This window comes from Myotis myotis, unplaced genomic scaffold, assembly GCF_014108235.1.
Source record: "Myotis myotis isolate mMyoMyo1 unplaced genomic scaffold, mMyoMyo1.p scaffold_m19_p_3, whole genome shotgun sequence".
Taxonomy (NCBI): domain Eukaryota; kingdom Metazoa; phylum Chordata; class Mammalia; order Chiroptera; family Vespertilionidae; genus Myotis; species Myotis myotis.
Genome location: NW_023416335.1, coordinates 19,423,034 through 19,440,183, shown reverse-complemented (window position 1 = coordinate 19,440,183; position 17,150 = coordinate 19,423,034). Strand labels below are relative to the sequence as shown.

At 38.3% G+C, this 17,150-nt stretch overlaps 1 protein-coding gene across 6 annotated transcripts in view; it reads right to left on the bottom strand.

Moving 5' to 3' along the window:
* Positions 1-17,150, bottom strand: part of UNC5D (unc-5 netrin receptor D) — a 515,658-nt gene that overhangs the window by 92,531 nt on the left and 405,977 nt on the right. For 3 of the 6 annotated variants that reach the window (XM_036301089.1, XM_036301091.1, XM_036301090.1), the window contains exons 5-7: positions 16,021-16,201; positions 15,021-15,188; positions 13,149-13,313 (exon numbers count right to left, since the gene is read on the bottom strand). In XM_036301089.1, coding sequence (XP_036156982.1) covers positions 13,149-13,313; positions 15,021-15,188; positions 16,021-16,201 — 514 coding nt within the window. The remainder of the gene's footprint in view (positions 1-13,148; positions 13,314-15,020; positions 15,189-16,020; positions 16,202-17,150) is intronic. The other 3 variants (XM_036301092.1, XM_036301094.1, XM_036301093.1) reach the window with 1 other exon arrangement.

The following is a 17,150-nucleotide window of genomic DNA, read 5'->3' as shown; positions in this document are numbered from 1 at the left end:
GGAGAGATTTAGTCCTCGAGTATCAGCATCAAAATTGGGTCCTGCTGTATTTTGTGAAATACCAGTCTCATGTCAGCAACCTGCTAGCATACAGCATTTCCCCATCTTCAAATGTCTGAACAGTCTCTAATCCATGAGCCTGAGAGAGGGCTTCCCATCAACCTCACCATCTTTGCAAGGACTGCCCACCCCACTGTCCATGTCCTTTGATTCTGTTTGCATAATCATTTTCTCACAAGGCTGAGGGCCATGCATCTACTTGGCCTTGGTCAACCAAATCCTCTCTGCTTTAATTTTACCTCTCTCCAAGGCCATGTTCAAACGACCCCTTAGTAAATTAATCCATTAGGGCCATAGTTTTATTAATGTTGGCTGCACATGAGAATCACCTGGGGAGCTTATTTTTTAAAAGAAAATGCCCATGCCTGGGCCCCACTCCAAGAGCTCCTGATTAATTGGGGTTTGTGTTTTTGTGATTACTGAGGGCACCACCACTTCCTGGCAACACATCTGGGGATTTGTGTACTGAACTTCTTTTGGTCTCTGCCTCCCTAGGAGGCTTTGGGGTAGCTATGGTATCTGATGGGTCCAGAAATATCTCTTTTGTATTCTGCAGATAGAGAAATGTAATTTTTTCAGTTTGTGAAAATCAAAACCATTTTCCAAAGATCTAACATACACCGGGAGGTACCTTATGGGTAAATGGACATTGATAATGAGTAATTAAAACTCAGTCTTATTATTTGTGTACTAATAAGTTAAAGGCACAGGAGTGTTGTTTTTTTTTAATTTTAATAGTGTCTTAAATTGTCATGTGTTCTTTAGGTTATCTATACAAGTCCAGGCTTTTTCACTTTATTTTATAAATGTACTAGAGGCCCGATGCACAAAATTCGTGCAAGAGGCTCGGCCCTTGCAGCCCCAGCTTCGTCCGAAAGGACATCTGGACTGTTGTTGGGCTGTCTGGTCTAATTAGCATATTACTCTTTGATTATTGTGAGAGTATGTGCATACTTACACATATATATTAGCAGGAAACTGCATGAAATTGACAGTTATTGATCATTTTTACCTACAAAAACATGGAATTATCTTTTATATATCATTCTGCAGTATGCCTTTATTTCCTAGTACTGCACTATAATGCAAATATTGCTTTGCATGTGCTGTATATATTTATGAGATGGGGGAGAGAAAAAGAGGCAGAACAATTTATGTATTTTTGATGATGATTTAATTCTTTTCCACCTTTCTTGCTTTCTTTGTTATATGGGATGCTCCTGAAGCATTTCCATGGTATCCATTGTTCTTAGGAGATATTTATAGCTGCACCCCTACCTTCCCTCCCACATGCCCACATCCAGCCTTATCCGCTCTTTGCCAGAGAATAAATGTGGCCAGCTTCGTGCAGCTACATGCTGCAGATCTAGGAGAGCAGGCTTGGGAGATGCAGCATGTGTAGACAGATGCATTCAATCTTCGACCTATAGACTGGGCAAGGAAGGGGCTGCTTCATAAAACCTGTGGGCTGTGATTATTTGAAATAGGCTCCTATGAGTTTTGACAACTAACCAATATATTTGATACCAGAGTCTGTGTTCTTTTTTGAGATTCAGGCATAGAGCCACTCATTGAACTAAACACCCACCAGACAGAAAGCCCAGACAGCTACTCTTCACCAGGTAGCAATTCTCAGATGTCATTATAGTTAATGATTACCATTTTCTTTTTCACTAAACCAGCCATGTCCGTTTCCATCTCCAAATATCATTTTTTAGATTTCCTTCTACATTGATCATATTCTTTGAAACCTTCTACATCACACACACACACACACACACACACACACATTTGTTGACTATTTTAATGTACCCTCCACAGTCTTAGTACTTTTAAATGGTTTAGGAGGTGCTTCTGCAGTCTGTGGAATTGTCAGTCTTCTCTGCTCACTCCCTGTCACTGGGCTAATCCTTTAGCATCAGCACACAGGTGTCTACCATGATTCCACACTGCCCTTCGTCAGAGCCAACTGCTCTGCCTAACTCTATGGTCTCCTATTAGCTGATCCCACCACAACAAATAGGACTTAGTTTCCACGCACCTCAACACAAGTTCATGCCCTAGTCTGAGCAATCCATTACTGCTACTGCCCATGCTGGTGCCTCTCCTTGGGATGTCCTTTGCCCTCCACACCTCTTACATAAAAATGTCCTGACTCCAAGGCATAGATCAATTAAAGAAAAACAAAAACTTTTCAATTAAAGTTGATGTATTATATTAATTATATTAATTTTAGGTGTACAGCATACTGATTAGACATTTATAAATCTTATTAACTGATCACCTGGTAAGTCTAGTACCCATCTGACACCATACATAGTTATGACTATATTCCTTATAGTGTACTTTATATCCAAGGGATTGTTTTTCTACTGGCAATTTGCACTTAATTTCATTAACCTTCCACACCAATCCCCCCGAAGTCCCTCCCATCTGGGGGACAATCAGTTTGTCTTCTATTTCTGCGAGTTTATTTCTGTTTTGTTCATTCATATATTTGCTTCTCAGCTTCCACATATAAGCAAATCTATATAGTATTTGTCTTTCTCTGTCTGAATTATTCTAGCTAGCATAACCCTCTAAGTCCATCCATGTTGTCACACATGGTTAAGATTTTTTTTATGGGTGAGTAATATTCCATCACATGTATCTACCACATCTTATTATCTACTGGTCTATCAGTAATCATTTAGGCTGCTTCCATACCTTGGCTATTATAAATAATACTGCAGTGAACAGTGGGGTGCATATATCTTTTCAAAGTAGTGTTTTAGATTTCTTCAAATATATATCCAGAAGTGGAACTGCTGGGTCATATGGTAGTGCTGTTTTTCATAGTGGCCACACTGATATATAATACCACCAACAGTGCATGAAGATTCCTTTTCTCCACATTCTGGCAAACATTTGTTATTCATTAATTTATTGATGACAGCTGTTCTGACAGGTGTGAGGCTATATCTCTGTGATTTTAATTTACATTTCTCTAATTATTAATGACTTTGAGTATCTTTTTATATGTCTACTGCTTATCTGTATGTCCTCTTTGGAGAAATGTCTATTCATATCCTCTGCTCATTTTTTTAATCGAATTTTTTTTTGTGTTTTGGGTGTTAAGTTGTATGAGTTCCTTAAATATCTTCTCTCATTCAATAGGTTCTTTTCATTTTGTTGATGGTTTCTACCACTGTGCAAAAATATTTTTAGTTTGATAAAATCCCATTTGTTTTTCTTTTGTGATGTAAATGTTAGGATTATACATTCTAAATCTGTGAAAAATGCCACTGATATTTTGATAGGAATTTTATTTTATCTATAGATTTCTTTGGGTAGTATGGACATTTTAAAGATGTTAATTATTCCTATCTGTGAGCACTTATGGCCTTCCATTATTTGCAAATTTTTCAATTTCTTTCTTTAATGTCTTATTACAATTACTCCAATTACAAATCTTAAATTTTTGGTTAAATTTATTCCTAGGAATTTTATTCTACTTGATGTAATTGTAAAAGAGACTGTTTTAATAATTTCTCATTTTGATAATTTGTTACTAGTATATAAAATATTTTATTTGTCAGTTATTTTGTTCACTGGATTCCACATGTAAGTGAGATTATGTGATACTTATATTTCTTTGTAATTCTGTGGTGTCAGTTGTCACTTCTCTTTCATTTCAGATTTTATTTGGGCCCTCCTTTTTTTCCTCCTTGATGAGTCTTGCTATAGTTTTATCAATTTTGTTTATCATTTCAAAATACTGCCTCTTTGTTTCATTAAACTTTTCTATTTTTTAATTTTTTTTAGACTACTTTGTCCTGCTCCCCCCCCCCCACACACACACACACACCACCACCTCCCCGCCTCTGATCTTTATATTTCTCTTCCTTTCCCTTCCTTCTACCTGCTTTGGACTTTTCTCACTCTCTTTCATTCCTTTAGGTGTAAGGTTAGATTGTTTATTTGAGGGTTTTGTTTTGTTTTAATGCAGGCCTGTATTGCTATAACTTTCCCTCTTAGAACTTCTTTGGCTGTGTCCATAGATTTGGGGTCATTGTTTTCATTTTCATATGTCTTGATGTCTCTTTTGATTTCTTCCTTGATCTTGTTGTTAACCCTTTCATTGAATGTTATTTAGCCCCTATGTGTTTTTCAGTCTTTTTCTTGATTTCTAGTTTTCATACCATTATGGTCAGAAAAAAAGCTTGATATGATTTCATTTTTCTTAAACTTATTGAATATTGTTTTGTGTCCTAATATGTGGTCTATACTAGAAAATGTTCCATGTACACTTGAAAAGAATGTATATTATGCTGTTTTGGGGTGAAATGCTCTGATGATATCAATTGAATCCATCTGATCTAGTGTGTCAGTTAAGGCAGCTGTTACACTGTTGATTTACTGTCTGGAAAATGTATTCACTAATGTCAATGGGGTGTTAAAATCCCCTCCTGTGACTTTATTACTGTCAATCTCTCCCTTTATGTCCATCAAGATTTGCTTGATATATTTAGGGGCTTCTATGTTGGGTGCAAAAATGTTTTCAAGGGTTATATCCTCATTTTGGATTGATCTCTTTATCATTATGTAGTGTCCTTCTTTGTCTCTAACTCTTTTAACATTTGTTTTAAAGTCTATTTTGTCAAATGTAAGTATTGCTACCCCAGCTTTTTAAATTTATTTCAGTTCTCATGAAATATCTTTTTCCATCCTCCCTTTACTTTTAGTCTGTATATCTTTCATTCTGAGGTGGGTCTCTTGTGGACAGCATATACATGGGTCTTATTTTCTTATCCATTCAGCTACCCTATGTCTTTTGATTGGTGCATTTAAGCCAGTTGCATTTAAAGTGATTATTGTTGGTACATATTTGTTGCCATTTTATTCTTTTAACTATGCCCACCTTTTGTGTGATTCCATTTCTGGGAATATATCTGAAGAAACCCAAAACACTGATTCAAAAAATATATGTATCCCTATTTCATTGCAGCATTATTTACAATAATCAAGATTTTGAAGTAACCCAAGTACCCATCAGTAGATGTTTGGACCCGGAGAGTATTTATTAAGTGAAATGAGCCAGTCATAGAAAGACAAGTACCATATGATTCCACTTATATGTGGAATCTAATGTGGAATCAAATGTACAATTTAAACTAACAGACAAAATAGAAATAAATTCATAGCAACAGACTGGCAGCTGTCAGAAGGGAGGACTGATGGGGGGCTCGGTAAAATAGGTGGAGAAATTAAGCAAAAAAGGTAGAGGAGGGTAAAATGGTGAACATACAATATATTTTAATGACAAATACACTTGTTAATAGATGTACTAGGGAATGTTTTAACTAAATATCTATAGTGTCACTGTCAGTACCTTTGTAGGTCATGAAAAACATAACTTTTTCTGAAACAGGAATCCCTTTTCTAGGACAGACACACAATAGTTATTGTTTTTACTATGGATGCAAAACGCTTTGCATAGATTTGCCTATTTCCTCCTAAAAACAAATCCTTTCTATGAGGCACTATTATAACATTCATTTTATAGATAAGTAAATTAAGGCTTAAGAAACTTGCTCATAGTGTTGTAATCAAAATTCAAACTCAAGAAATCTGACCCCCAAACTCCTGAGTTTTCAACATGTTATTTTCTAAACAGGATTAATGTTGAATCCTGTAGGCCCAGCTCATTTATTTCTTGCAATTCTAGGTTCATGTCTATCCCTAATTTGCAAACAGGATAACCAGTACAAACCGAATCATAGAGGGCAGTAGAAGGCTGTTCACCCTTTGCTCTGAATGCCATATCAATGCAGATCCATCCTGGGTCAGCCTCATGGAAGCTCTACCTCTGTGTCTTCTAACAATGCCTCGTTCAGAACTGCCTTCCCTGTGCTTCTTAGGCATACATTATCTACAACATATTTTTACTTTTGCTGTAATGATTTGCATTTCCACGAACTTTCTGGTTGAATGGCTAAAATTTCATTTCCTTAAGAAATGTTTTTAAGTTTTCTAATAGGTTTTCTGTATCCAGTTTACATTATCATGGGGATTGGTTCTCATTTGTCTCTTTAGTTTCCTTGGATTTTTGTTTCAGTTTGCTTTGTTTTTGTCTTTTTCCACTTTAAGTAATGTGATCCAGCTTCTGCTCTCCAGATGCCCAAAGTTAATTTTAAAGTCCTTCCTATTTACAGTGGAGGTGTTTTATTTCAATTCTTCTTCTAAAGTCGATAAAGTAAACAGGATGTACCTGAGAGAAACTGCCAGAGATCATGTTTCTGAAGCAAGACATAGCACTTCCTGTCCAATTCCACCAAAATAATGTAAGCCGAGTATAAAAAAGTACATATTGATATATGTTGGGAAGTAAAGTGTATAGGAATAGAAAAAAGTGGATAGAAGAGAGATGTGGGCAAACTAATTGCCTTGATTTCTATTGGCTGAAAAAAAATTCTTACCTTGGTTACTCTGTCATGACTATGTACATGTAGCACAGGTCTATGAGAAAATAAAGATGGTGATGGGGGAAATTTCCTGGATAAAAAAAGAAGATATCTTAACTGTTTTAGATCCCTTGCTCCTCAAGGAGGAAAGCTTCACAGCTATGATACCCCTCCTTATTCCTAATGAGCATACTGTGGGTGTGAGACCTGTCTTTTTCGCATCTCCACCCCTCCTACCAGTCTTTTGTGGTTTCTTCTTTACATCCTTAAAACGTTCTGTTCGGCTAGTCTTCAGGTGGTTCTCAATGAGCATGGTTCTCTAATTTAGTTGTGATGATGATGTAATCATGGAGGAGGCCAGCACTGCATTTACCTACTCCGCCATCTTGACCGGAAGGCTATCTTTTTATTAACAAGGCATAAAAGTAGAAAAGTCTACAGTGGGTGGATAACAAAGGGGGAGACATTTTATGATAATTTGTCATATATGGTTTATCTTCATTCTCTTTATGCTCAGTTCTACTCATGGCATTTGAATTTAAGCACAAAAACGAAACATTTAGCCATACAGGGTTTTTTAAAAAATGCTTTCACTAGGACACATGAGTATAGAGCTCTCCCTGCTTTATTTTCTTTTTTAATTAAGCACAATGGAAACTTTAGTCATGAGCCATTCTACTCTGTCTCTTTAAAGCTTGTTAGTCACTGGTCTTCTTATTGCGTCCCATAATGGTAAAGTGTTCACTGGGGCATGGGGGAGAGATTGTTGCTAAGCAGCTAATGATACCATATGTTCCCAAACCTACCCTCTTATTTACTCTTGTGGATTTGCAATACTGTATTCACATTTGCTATGCAGTATACATGAAGGCAACTCTGAATTAATCAGTTGTTATGTAGAAAGCAGCTATTATAAAAAGGAGCACCTACTATGTACAGTAAATGGAATGAAAATGGGTTTTTAATATTAAAACTACCTGGGAGAATTAGCAAGCAGTTGGAAAATTCATGACAATTTAAGAATGGATTGTATCTTGCTACGCCATTTTCATTTCTTTGCTATATAAAGTTTACGCTATAATTAAGGAATTGTGCAGTGCAGCTGGCTCAGAAATATGAACTTATCCAACAAAAAGTTTAAGAATGAGTCAAGTATGATTCATGACTTTTTGCCTAAAGAAAGGAAATGATGGGTTTTGTTAAGGTAATAGGACACCTATCCATTATAATCCTATATACAAAATAGGCATTCCATAAACCATTAACAAAATGTAAAACTTGTTTCAGATGCACTGAGCTAACTCCAGAATGGTGTCCTAGGAAAGATAGAGAAGGGACTTGGGTAATTACTGTAAAGATGACAATGACATTGAGAATAGCCTAAGAGAAAATGCTTACCAAGATGACCTTTATTTTGATGTAATTACAGGCTCACCTTTTCAGGTGCTTCTTTTAGGTCATTTAAGTAGATCATTCAATAGATAATGTTGTTAGATTATTAAATGTAAGCTTGGGGTTGTTTAATCAAACCTGCTATTGTCTTTGTCCTTGATGTGGTTTCCAAACTGTCAATTCAAACTTTTCTTATCAATGTATCCATCAGAAATGAAAACAAACCACAGTTTAACTGATATTTCCATTTCTGAGCTATCAATGTTGAACTGACCTATCTTACATCCTGACCAGAAGGATGGATTAACTATCAGGTAGCTCAGCCTTGAAGATTTCCTCTCTTTTTTCAGGCCCCTGTGGCATTTCTCTGGCTTCAGTCTTACTACACCTCAAGGCACTAATCTCCTCTGAAGCAGATCTATTTAATCTTCTCAAGTCAAAGCCCTTAGTTTTCTATCTGCTGGAGTAAAGAAAGAGGGAGCAGGCTTTTCTTATTTCTTAGGATCAAGCTAAATACCCTGCCATTTTCACCCTTCTGTTCCTGTCAGTGAGGCATGCATATGTCATTTACCTCTGGTTGTACTCCTCAGAGCATAGATGAAGCTAAGTTCAGCAAGCAGAAAGGACATGGTCAAAAAACTACCTGACTCTAGTGTTTAAGGTTAGAAAAGAGGGATCCACACAAGTTCTTATTTCTCAACAATATGTCACATGATTATCTTTCTGGAAAGAAAGGCATCAGAGGATTAGCTTATGCTTTCAATTTGGATCTTTCACCAACTGCTATTGGCAAATAATCTTACTATCACCAATCTTGGGGCATGTAATTTCTTTTTTCTAAATATATTTTTAATGATTAAGCAATTGATTAAGCAGAGAGGAAGGGAGAGGGAGATATAGAAACATCATTGATGAGAGAGAATCATCGATCCGCTGCCTCCTACCCACCTCCCACTGGGGATCAAGCTCACAACCCAGACATGTGCCCTTGACTGGAATCAAACCCAGGACCCTCCAGTCCACAGGCCGACGCTCTGTCCACTAAGCCAAACCAGCTAGGGCGGGGCATGTAATTTCTTGATGAGAGCACTGAGGTGTGGCCATCTGTGACAGATTCACACTAAAGTTTTTGTGCTCCAGTCACAACTGGCCAAGCAACAATCACACCCAAATATTAAAGTGATCATTCAGAGCTGGCAGGTCCATCTCTTGGAGAAACACTACCCTCAGGGACCACAAAGGCAACCCAGATGCTTTGTTGAAAGCTAAATAAAAATCAAAGAATTATAGGTCTTCTAAAAGAAGTTGAGGAACTGCTTTAGGGTCTTTTTGGCATAAATGAAAACATACAGGATGAGGATGAAGAAAATTCCCAAATTGTAACATGACCTAGATCCTTCACAAAACTACTGCTCCATAAAGTTGTTGGCAAATGCTATTTTAATCAAACCCAGCCTTCACTGAATCTCCCTGAGAGCACAGCTAGTTTCACCAAGACCACTGGAGCAGAGTGCCAGCAAGAGGTGCACAGGCGTATTGGCATCTTTTAACTAGAATGCTGTTCATTGCTTCCTGCAGAGATAGTAATCTGTTATCCATTTTTGTTGATAGTGGTAGCCACTCTGTCTGAAAGGACAGAATATATCCTGGTGTTGGATTCACAAACATACCCCTTTCTCAATGATATATAAATATATTTAATCAATTTCTAACTCCTTGTAGCCATCAATATTCTTGATCACATCTGACAGAGTTACAGATATGCACACTACAGACAAAAGCTGCTAGAGAAAACATGCTTAAGCAGAAAAGGGAATGCAGGCATGAGTAAACTGAATAGAAAGAAAAGGCTCACATAGCATTCTAAACTCATACCTTCAATGCTGAACATATTTCAAACCTCATTGTCTTCCTAGTTATATTATTTCCACTATGGGTAATGGGAATGAAATACCCATTAAACCACACACATGACTAAAACCATACATGGTCAATGCCCACAGGAAAAGCCACTGTCTGAACTATGGCCCTTTCTGGTTCAAAGGAAGGAACTAAACTTTGGAACTTCACAAGTACATATGCATCTGCCGGGAGCCGGTCCATGCTTGCTGTTTCAAGGGACCTGGCATATATGGCATACTGTTCTTAATATGTTTGCTCACCTTCTTGGCACTATGTATTTTAACCAAGGTCACCTCTCTGAGAAAGGTTGTTTCCCCAGGTAGGGATTTTCCCCTGAAGTTAGGGAGGGAATAAAACCTCTTAACTAAGTGCCAGGCGGGTAATTAATCACTTTAACTATGAACAATCATGCTTAAGCTACATAATCTTTACTCCCTGGAATGGAGATAAGAAACGCCCTAACCTTTGTAATAGAGATTGATAGGATTGAATCAACTGGTATAAATACAGATGTAATAAGACAGCAAGAGACAGAACTTAGAACACAGAACTTAGAATACAGAACTTAGAATACAGAACCAGAAGAAGACAGAACGAAGAACACAGAACCTACTCAGAACCTAGAGACAGAAGAACTTCGCTGGAGAGAACATGGCAAAAGATCCTGGACTGAACCTGACTACAGAAATGGGCAAGAGAACCTGACTAGAACCTGGTGACTGAACCTGGCTGGAGAACCTGGACTGAACCTGGCTGGAGAACCTAGCAAGAGAACATGGACACAGAACCTGGCTGGAGATCTGAAGCAGAACCTCTCTGGAGATCCAGACCAGAACTTGGCTGGAGAACCTGGCTGGAGATCCTGGCTAGGCTGCTGATCAGCTGAAGGCTGTCTCCGTGTCGTTCCTTCTTCGCCGACTCCGTCTACACCTTTGGGGACCCCTGGACCTGCTGGGGCAGGACCCCGGCATGCATCTGTGATGGTTAATTTTATGTGTCAGCTTGACTGGCCATCAGGTGCCCAGGTAATTGGCTGAACATTACCTGGGTCTTTTCAGATGAAACCAACATTTAGATCCACAGACTAAGAAAAGCAGATTGCTCTCTATAATTGCTTCCCAGGGCCTCACCCAGCCTGTCTAAAGCTTGATCCTTCTCAAGTGAGAATTCTCCTGCCTGCCAGTCTGTGAACTGGGACATTGGTTCAGCAGATCTGGGACTTGCCAAATTCCATAATCACCTGAGCTTATTCCTTATAATAAATCTCATTTATCTAGCTATCTGTATATCTCATTGGATCTCTCAGGAGAACCCTGACAAACACGACATCTCAAATTTTAGAGTTGGGATCTAGACCAGTGATGGCGAACCTTTTGAGCTCGGCATGTCAGCATTTTGAAAAACCCTAACTTAACTCTAGTGCCGTATCACATATAGAAATTTTTTGATATTTGCAGCCATAGTAAAGCAAAGACTTATATTTTTAATATTTATTTTATATATTTAAATTCCATTTAACAAAGAAAAATCAACCAAAAAAATGAGTTCGTGTGTCACCTCTGACACGCGTGTCATAGGTTCACCATCACTGATCTAGACTGTCCAATACCCTCTCAGTGCTGGTAATTCATTTCAGGGCTAAACAACTCTTAATCACTGAACTTGATAACAATTCTTTCTTACCTGAAGGGATAACCATTATCCATCTTCAGTGGTAACTGGACTAAGTATTAGTCAAGTAAGGTTTAGGCCTGATACCCTCTAGTGCAGACCTTACTGGTGGTGGATGGGAAAGTTATGGCTGTGATTATCTAAAATTCAGTTGATAACCAAATAGTTATATTATTAACACCTCTTTAGAAGACTTATGAGTGTCACAGTTCTAATTGTTCTAACTGTATCAATTCAAATATGGCTACATGTTTAAAAAAATAGTCATACTTTCAAGGTATATTTCAGAAAAATCTGGTAACAGTCAAGAGTAGACAGAAACATATTTCCCTAAACCTCTTGCTACTGAGTTTGTGTTAGGTTTCCTTACATTTTGGAAGTGCAAAGGCATTTTGAGGAAGACAAATGATTGGAATATACTCATTAGAGTGCAGGGCCCTTTCATCACTGAGACTGGGGGCTAGGTTGCATTCTATTACAGTTCCGTGTATTGTATCTGACTTATGCAGGTACTCGATACTTGTAATAGCAAAAAAACAAACAAACAAAAAAACCACCAAAAAAATACCATCGTTGCTCATTTAAAAACATATTAATCATTTTAACCAATGTATTAAACATATAGACTTCTTTTTTAAAAAATATGTTATGTTTGTATATGCTTGCTTTCAAGGGTACCCAGTTGTATTGATTTAGAAAAATAAACCCAACTTAGAATAGATAATTTCTTCATCCTGCCATCTTCCCAAATAAAAAGTGACACACTGGTATTGAGCTATGTTATTTTTTGCTGTGTATTTTCCTAGTTCAATGCCCTGAATCTCTTGTTCCTTAAAGACCTAAGCAAAATCAGTACACTTTAGCTCAATGAGTGGGCAGATGGAGAATGGGTTCATCTTTACTGAGCACCTACTCTGTGCCATGAAATATCAAGTGTATTCTTTTGTCAGTTAGTCTTCACAATAACCAAAACTGTGTACCATTGGGGGTACTTAGAGTCAGAGACATAAGCAACTTATCCAGGGTCACAAAGGTAGTGAGGGACATCACCAGATGAAAACCTGTCTCTCTGTGACTATCTGATCCTCCCATACTCAGGCAGAGTCACTTGGAGATGCAAGAATGTAATCTCCGGAATAAAGGCTTGGGAGTTTTGAAATGCACATTCCACTTCTTGCTCTGCCAGACCAATTTGATACAAAGTCACCCACCTCCTCAGGTGTCATAAATCCCAGACCCCACTTGTAAGATAACAGTCACAACACATCCCTTGCCACAAAACCATGGTCTCTGAAGATGATTAAGTGCTTTATAGTGCTATATAATTATTGGGAGAAATAAAGACATAGTGATCAGAATTTCACCAAACTTAAGATGAAGGCTACGAAAAGAAAAGAATTGCTAAGCTAAAAAGTCTAAAATGCCTTCTTATATCATTTCTTCTAAAACCTTGTCTAGTTAAATCAATAATAAGTATACACATTTATAAAACTGACAATGATAAAATATTCAAAGTCACCCCAGCTTTCCTAAAAATGTATTTGTCTTTTCTACACTTTTCACCCATTTTCTTTTTGCTCTTGGAGATTTTGCTTTCTGCTAACATATTTAACACAATAATTATGATGTTTCTTTTCATATTATGGACAAACACCGAAGATGCTAAACAGAAGGTGTTACCTAAAATGCAGAGACCATCTGTGCAGTTTTCAGATTCCTGGCTTAGCCCTTCACAGAATTTGCCCCCATTCCTTGGGGGTGGTGCTGTGCACTCCCGGATCCGAAGATGCTCACACTCTGGGCTGCAGACTGACCATTCGCTCCACACTTCCCAGCTCCCGTCCACTTCAAAGACAAATCAAAGGAACCATCATTAGAATGAATCAGGCAGCAGTCAGGAGACTCACCCCAGGATTGCTGTTCTTAGAGCTGCATTTTAAAGCAATAACCACCACAACACAAAACAAAATAACATATTCATTTATCTTCTCTCCATGGTTTCTTTCCTAAAGAGATAGACTAGCAAAAGCAGTGGTGTAATTCTCTAGCTCTTTCAGGATGAGACCAATTACTGAATTTAGGCGAGCAGAGCATTCACATTACCAGTGCCCTTGGGTTGGCTAACAATGTCATTATCCATTCTTCCAGTCTTTCACGCTCAAGTGCAGCTTAGATGGACAGATAAACAGTGTGCAGTAACCAGTGGTAGTCACCACTGCCTTGGGCGTTGACAGTTTAGAACAGAGAGCAGAATGAACTATCTTTAAGCCCTAAAACCCCCTAAACAATAAACCCATATTGATAGTATTAAACCAAAACAGGTCAGTCAAACCCCAAGATACCAAGATTTATATAAATAGAATTTCTTGGGTCATAAATTGCTGCTATATGCAGAACTGAACAAACTGAATTCTACTAAAAATCAACCCTCGAGATCATGGCAGCTGTTTGAGGGAATTGTCCCATTACCTCCTAGGAATACTCCAACCATATTTATGTGGGTTATGAATTTGCAGTTTTTAATCAAGAGCAATTAGGAATAGGGTAACACAAAATACTGAATGTAAAATAGAATGTCTGAGTCCTTGACTGCCAGTTTATTGGCTGAGCAACCCTGAGAAAGTCACTTAGCCTATTTCTGTCAACTGGGGGTAATAAAACTCACAACACAGAGTTCAATGAGATTACGTGTGTAAAAGTATCTTGCACATAGTAAGCACTCAATAAATGCAAAATGAAACTCCAAGAATACACTGCTGGTGAGAGCCTCACCTTAGCTTTGAGTGGAACTAGATTTGAAATTTTAGTCAAGAGGCTCTAGTTCAGTGTCCTTGGAGTTAATGTTTCATAATGCATATGAGACCCAGGATCAATTTATTTCTCAGTGGGAGGATATGTTTTCCATAAAGAAAGTCATCTTCCATCTCATCTATTTCTCATTGTATAAATTGGGTTAGAGCCAGTAAGAGATGAACAAAATAACTTATAAAAGCCATATTTGGCAAGTGTAGTCTATCTCTATTCAGAAAGGAAGGCAAGCATAGATCAAATGTAGAATAAACTGCTGTGATGCTGTACAATCTCTGCCAGTATTGTAGATAAATACAGAGCTAAAACTGGTAAGCTTGGTGGATTGGCAACTGATAATAAAGAGTCACATTTTTGGTACCTGTTTTGTGTTCACAGACAACTTAATTTCTGCTAGCTACTATAAAAATTAATGCCACAGAATGGTAGAACCCAGGGAGAGAAGGGCATGGCTTAGTCCAATCAAACACGGGAGGTATAAAAATACTTCAAAGCATTTGGCTTATTGATGGTGAGTGTTCAGGGTCATTTGAGTATTAAAAACTACATATGCCCCCAAACAGAGGTATTTAACCCATGTTCTTGCTATTACATTGAGTTCTACATCAGCACTTTGGACAAAGGCTCTGTAAGAACTTGGGAGACGGTCACTTTGAGAAAGAGGGTGATATGTTGAATGCTTCACACCAGCTTACTAGTGTTGGTGGATCAAAAGGGGAAAGGAGGAGTCTGTGTATATCTCACCAGGACAAAGAGAAGTGCAGGTAATTTTCTGCACTGACATTCCCTCACAAAAGGCCCCACCATTGAGAGGAGCTGGGTTGGTACAGGTCCGGGAACGTTTCTGCCATCCTCTACCACAGCGAACATTGCAGGCTGACCACTCTGTCCAGGAAGACCAGCCTCCATTCACTGAGAGAGAAAATGGGAGGGGAGAAAAAAAGGAGAAAGGTTTTTACTGATTGCCTACTATGTGCAAGCCACTGTGCCAGGTGTTGTGAGTTAGGCATCCAGGGACCAAGAGACCCTGCAGACACACTGGCTGCTCCATCATGAGGTGAGCAACTAGGCTTAACCTCATCTGTGCCCCTCAGACTATTCATCTGATATAAGGAGGGACACAGATCATTTTCTTTGCTGAAAAATTATGAAAAATAGAATTCATTACCATATCTCTAAAGCACTTGAAAATCCAGAGCATAAGAAGAAAATATCAGCATTTGAATTTCTATTACTTTAAATGCCTCAAAAAATAAATCCCAGGGCTCTTCTATTGTAGAAAGGAATGTCTTTACTTAAATAGCTGGGTATTTCTTTTATACAATACCTGAGATATTCAGCAAATAGTGATGTTTGTTTATGGTGGATTTTGTATGCCAGGAGAAAAACTTCCCACAAGCAGGTCGGGGGAGGATGGGGGAGGGGAGCAGAAGTTGCCCACCTCAATTCTTTTCCAATACAAACACAATGGAAGAAAATAAACAACTTCTAAAACTATTTTCTGATCAAGAGTGATTGGAAATATCACTCCCTACCTCATGGAAGTCCAATGTTGGATGAAGGAGCAAACATTAATAGCCATAGAAATGTGTTCCCACCTGCCAAATGGGAGAGGCAGGAGAGAACACAGTGGTGGATGGCCCCTTAAGACCTTTCAGCTCTGAAAGTTAAATTGTAATAAAACACACATCCCTCTACCTCTCTGCTTTCTGTACTCCATTCCTGGCCTTTGGGCTGGTCTTACCATAAACTACCACTGTGGCGGACAGGCTCCTCCTCTTGGCCACAATGTTGGCTGCCATGCAGGTGTAATTCCCGGAGTCTGAGAGCCGCGCCTGCCTGATGATCAGGTTATGGTCAGCCCTGGTGTCAATGTTCTCATCTTGTTCTGAGTCAATGGGCTCCTCATTTTTCAGCCATTCCACCTATAAGAAGAAAGAATGTTAACTTTACAAGTCATTTAAAAAAACACACACAAAACACTTTTTTTTTTGAACTGGAAGGTGAGCAATTTTGATGTGCGGAAAAGAGAGCTATAGCAATGATTTCCCCCCCTCTTTATTCAATATACCATCCCTTTTAATTAGGAAATTTGGTATATTCAGGAAATGAATACTGAAGTTAATAAACTGGAGGCAAGAAAAGGACTGCCTCCTATTGACTTTGACCCATTTTCTAAAAACGCAGTGGAAGAGAGAAAAGAGGTGACTGCAATTAGGTCATTTCATTATATTTCATTTTATTAGAATTCTGATGACTATGGTGATGTTTCAATACTGGTTCATAATGGAGCTCAGAGAGCAGCACATGTACTTTGTGCTGAGAGAATATTATGTTGTCAGGCAAGTTTCAAGTCAGTACGTTTCAATTTAAACAAATTTTAATAAAGGGGTGAAAATGTGTAAAGGCCACTGTCATATATATTTGGGCAATCATAGGCACATAAATTCAAGTTTCAGTGTTCCCTAGTTTGGGGTATAGGTTTCTTTGGTGATCATGCCATTCCGTCATTGAATCAGTGGCTATTTAGATGGGGTTAGACATCTACCACATTTAAGGTCCATCCTTGCTTCTGGGGAAGCTCACTTTCCACATCCTCTGAGCATAGGCTAGTCCAGGGGTGGGCAAACTTTTTGACTCAAGGGCCACAGTGAGTTCTTAAACTGGACTGGAGGGCCGGAACAGAAGCATGGATGGAGTGTTTGTGTGAACTAATATAAATTCAAAGTAATCATCATTGCATAAAAGGGTACGATCTTTCTTTTTTTTTTTTAGTTTTATTCATTTCAAACGGGCCGGATCCGGCCCGCGGGCTGTAGTTTGCCCACGGCTGGGCTAGTCCCATCTTTTTCTGACCTATTTCCTTCTTCCAAT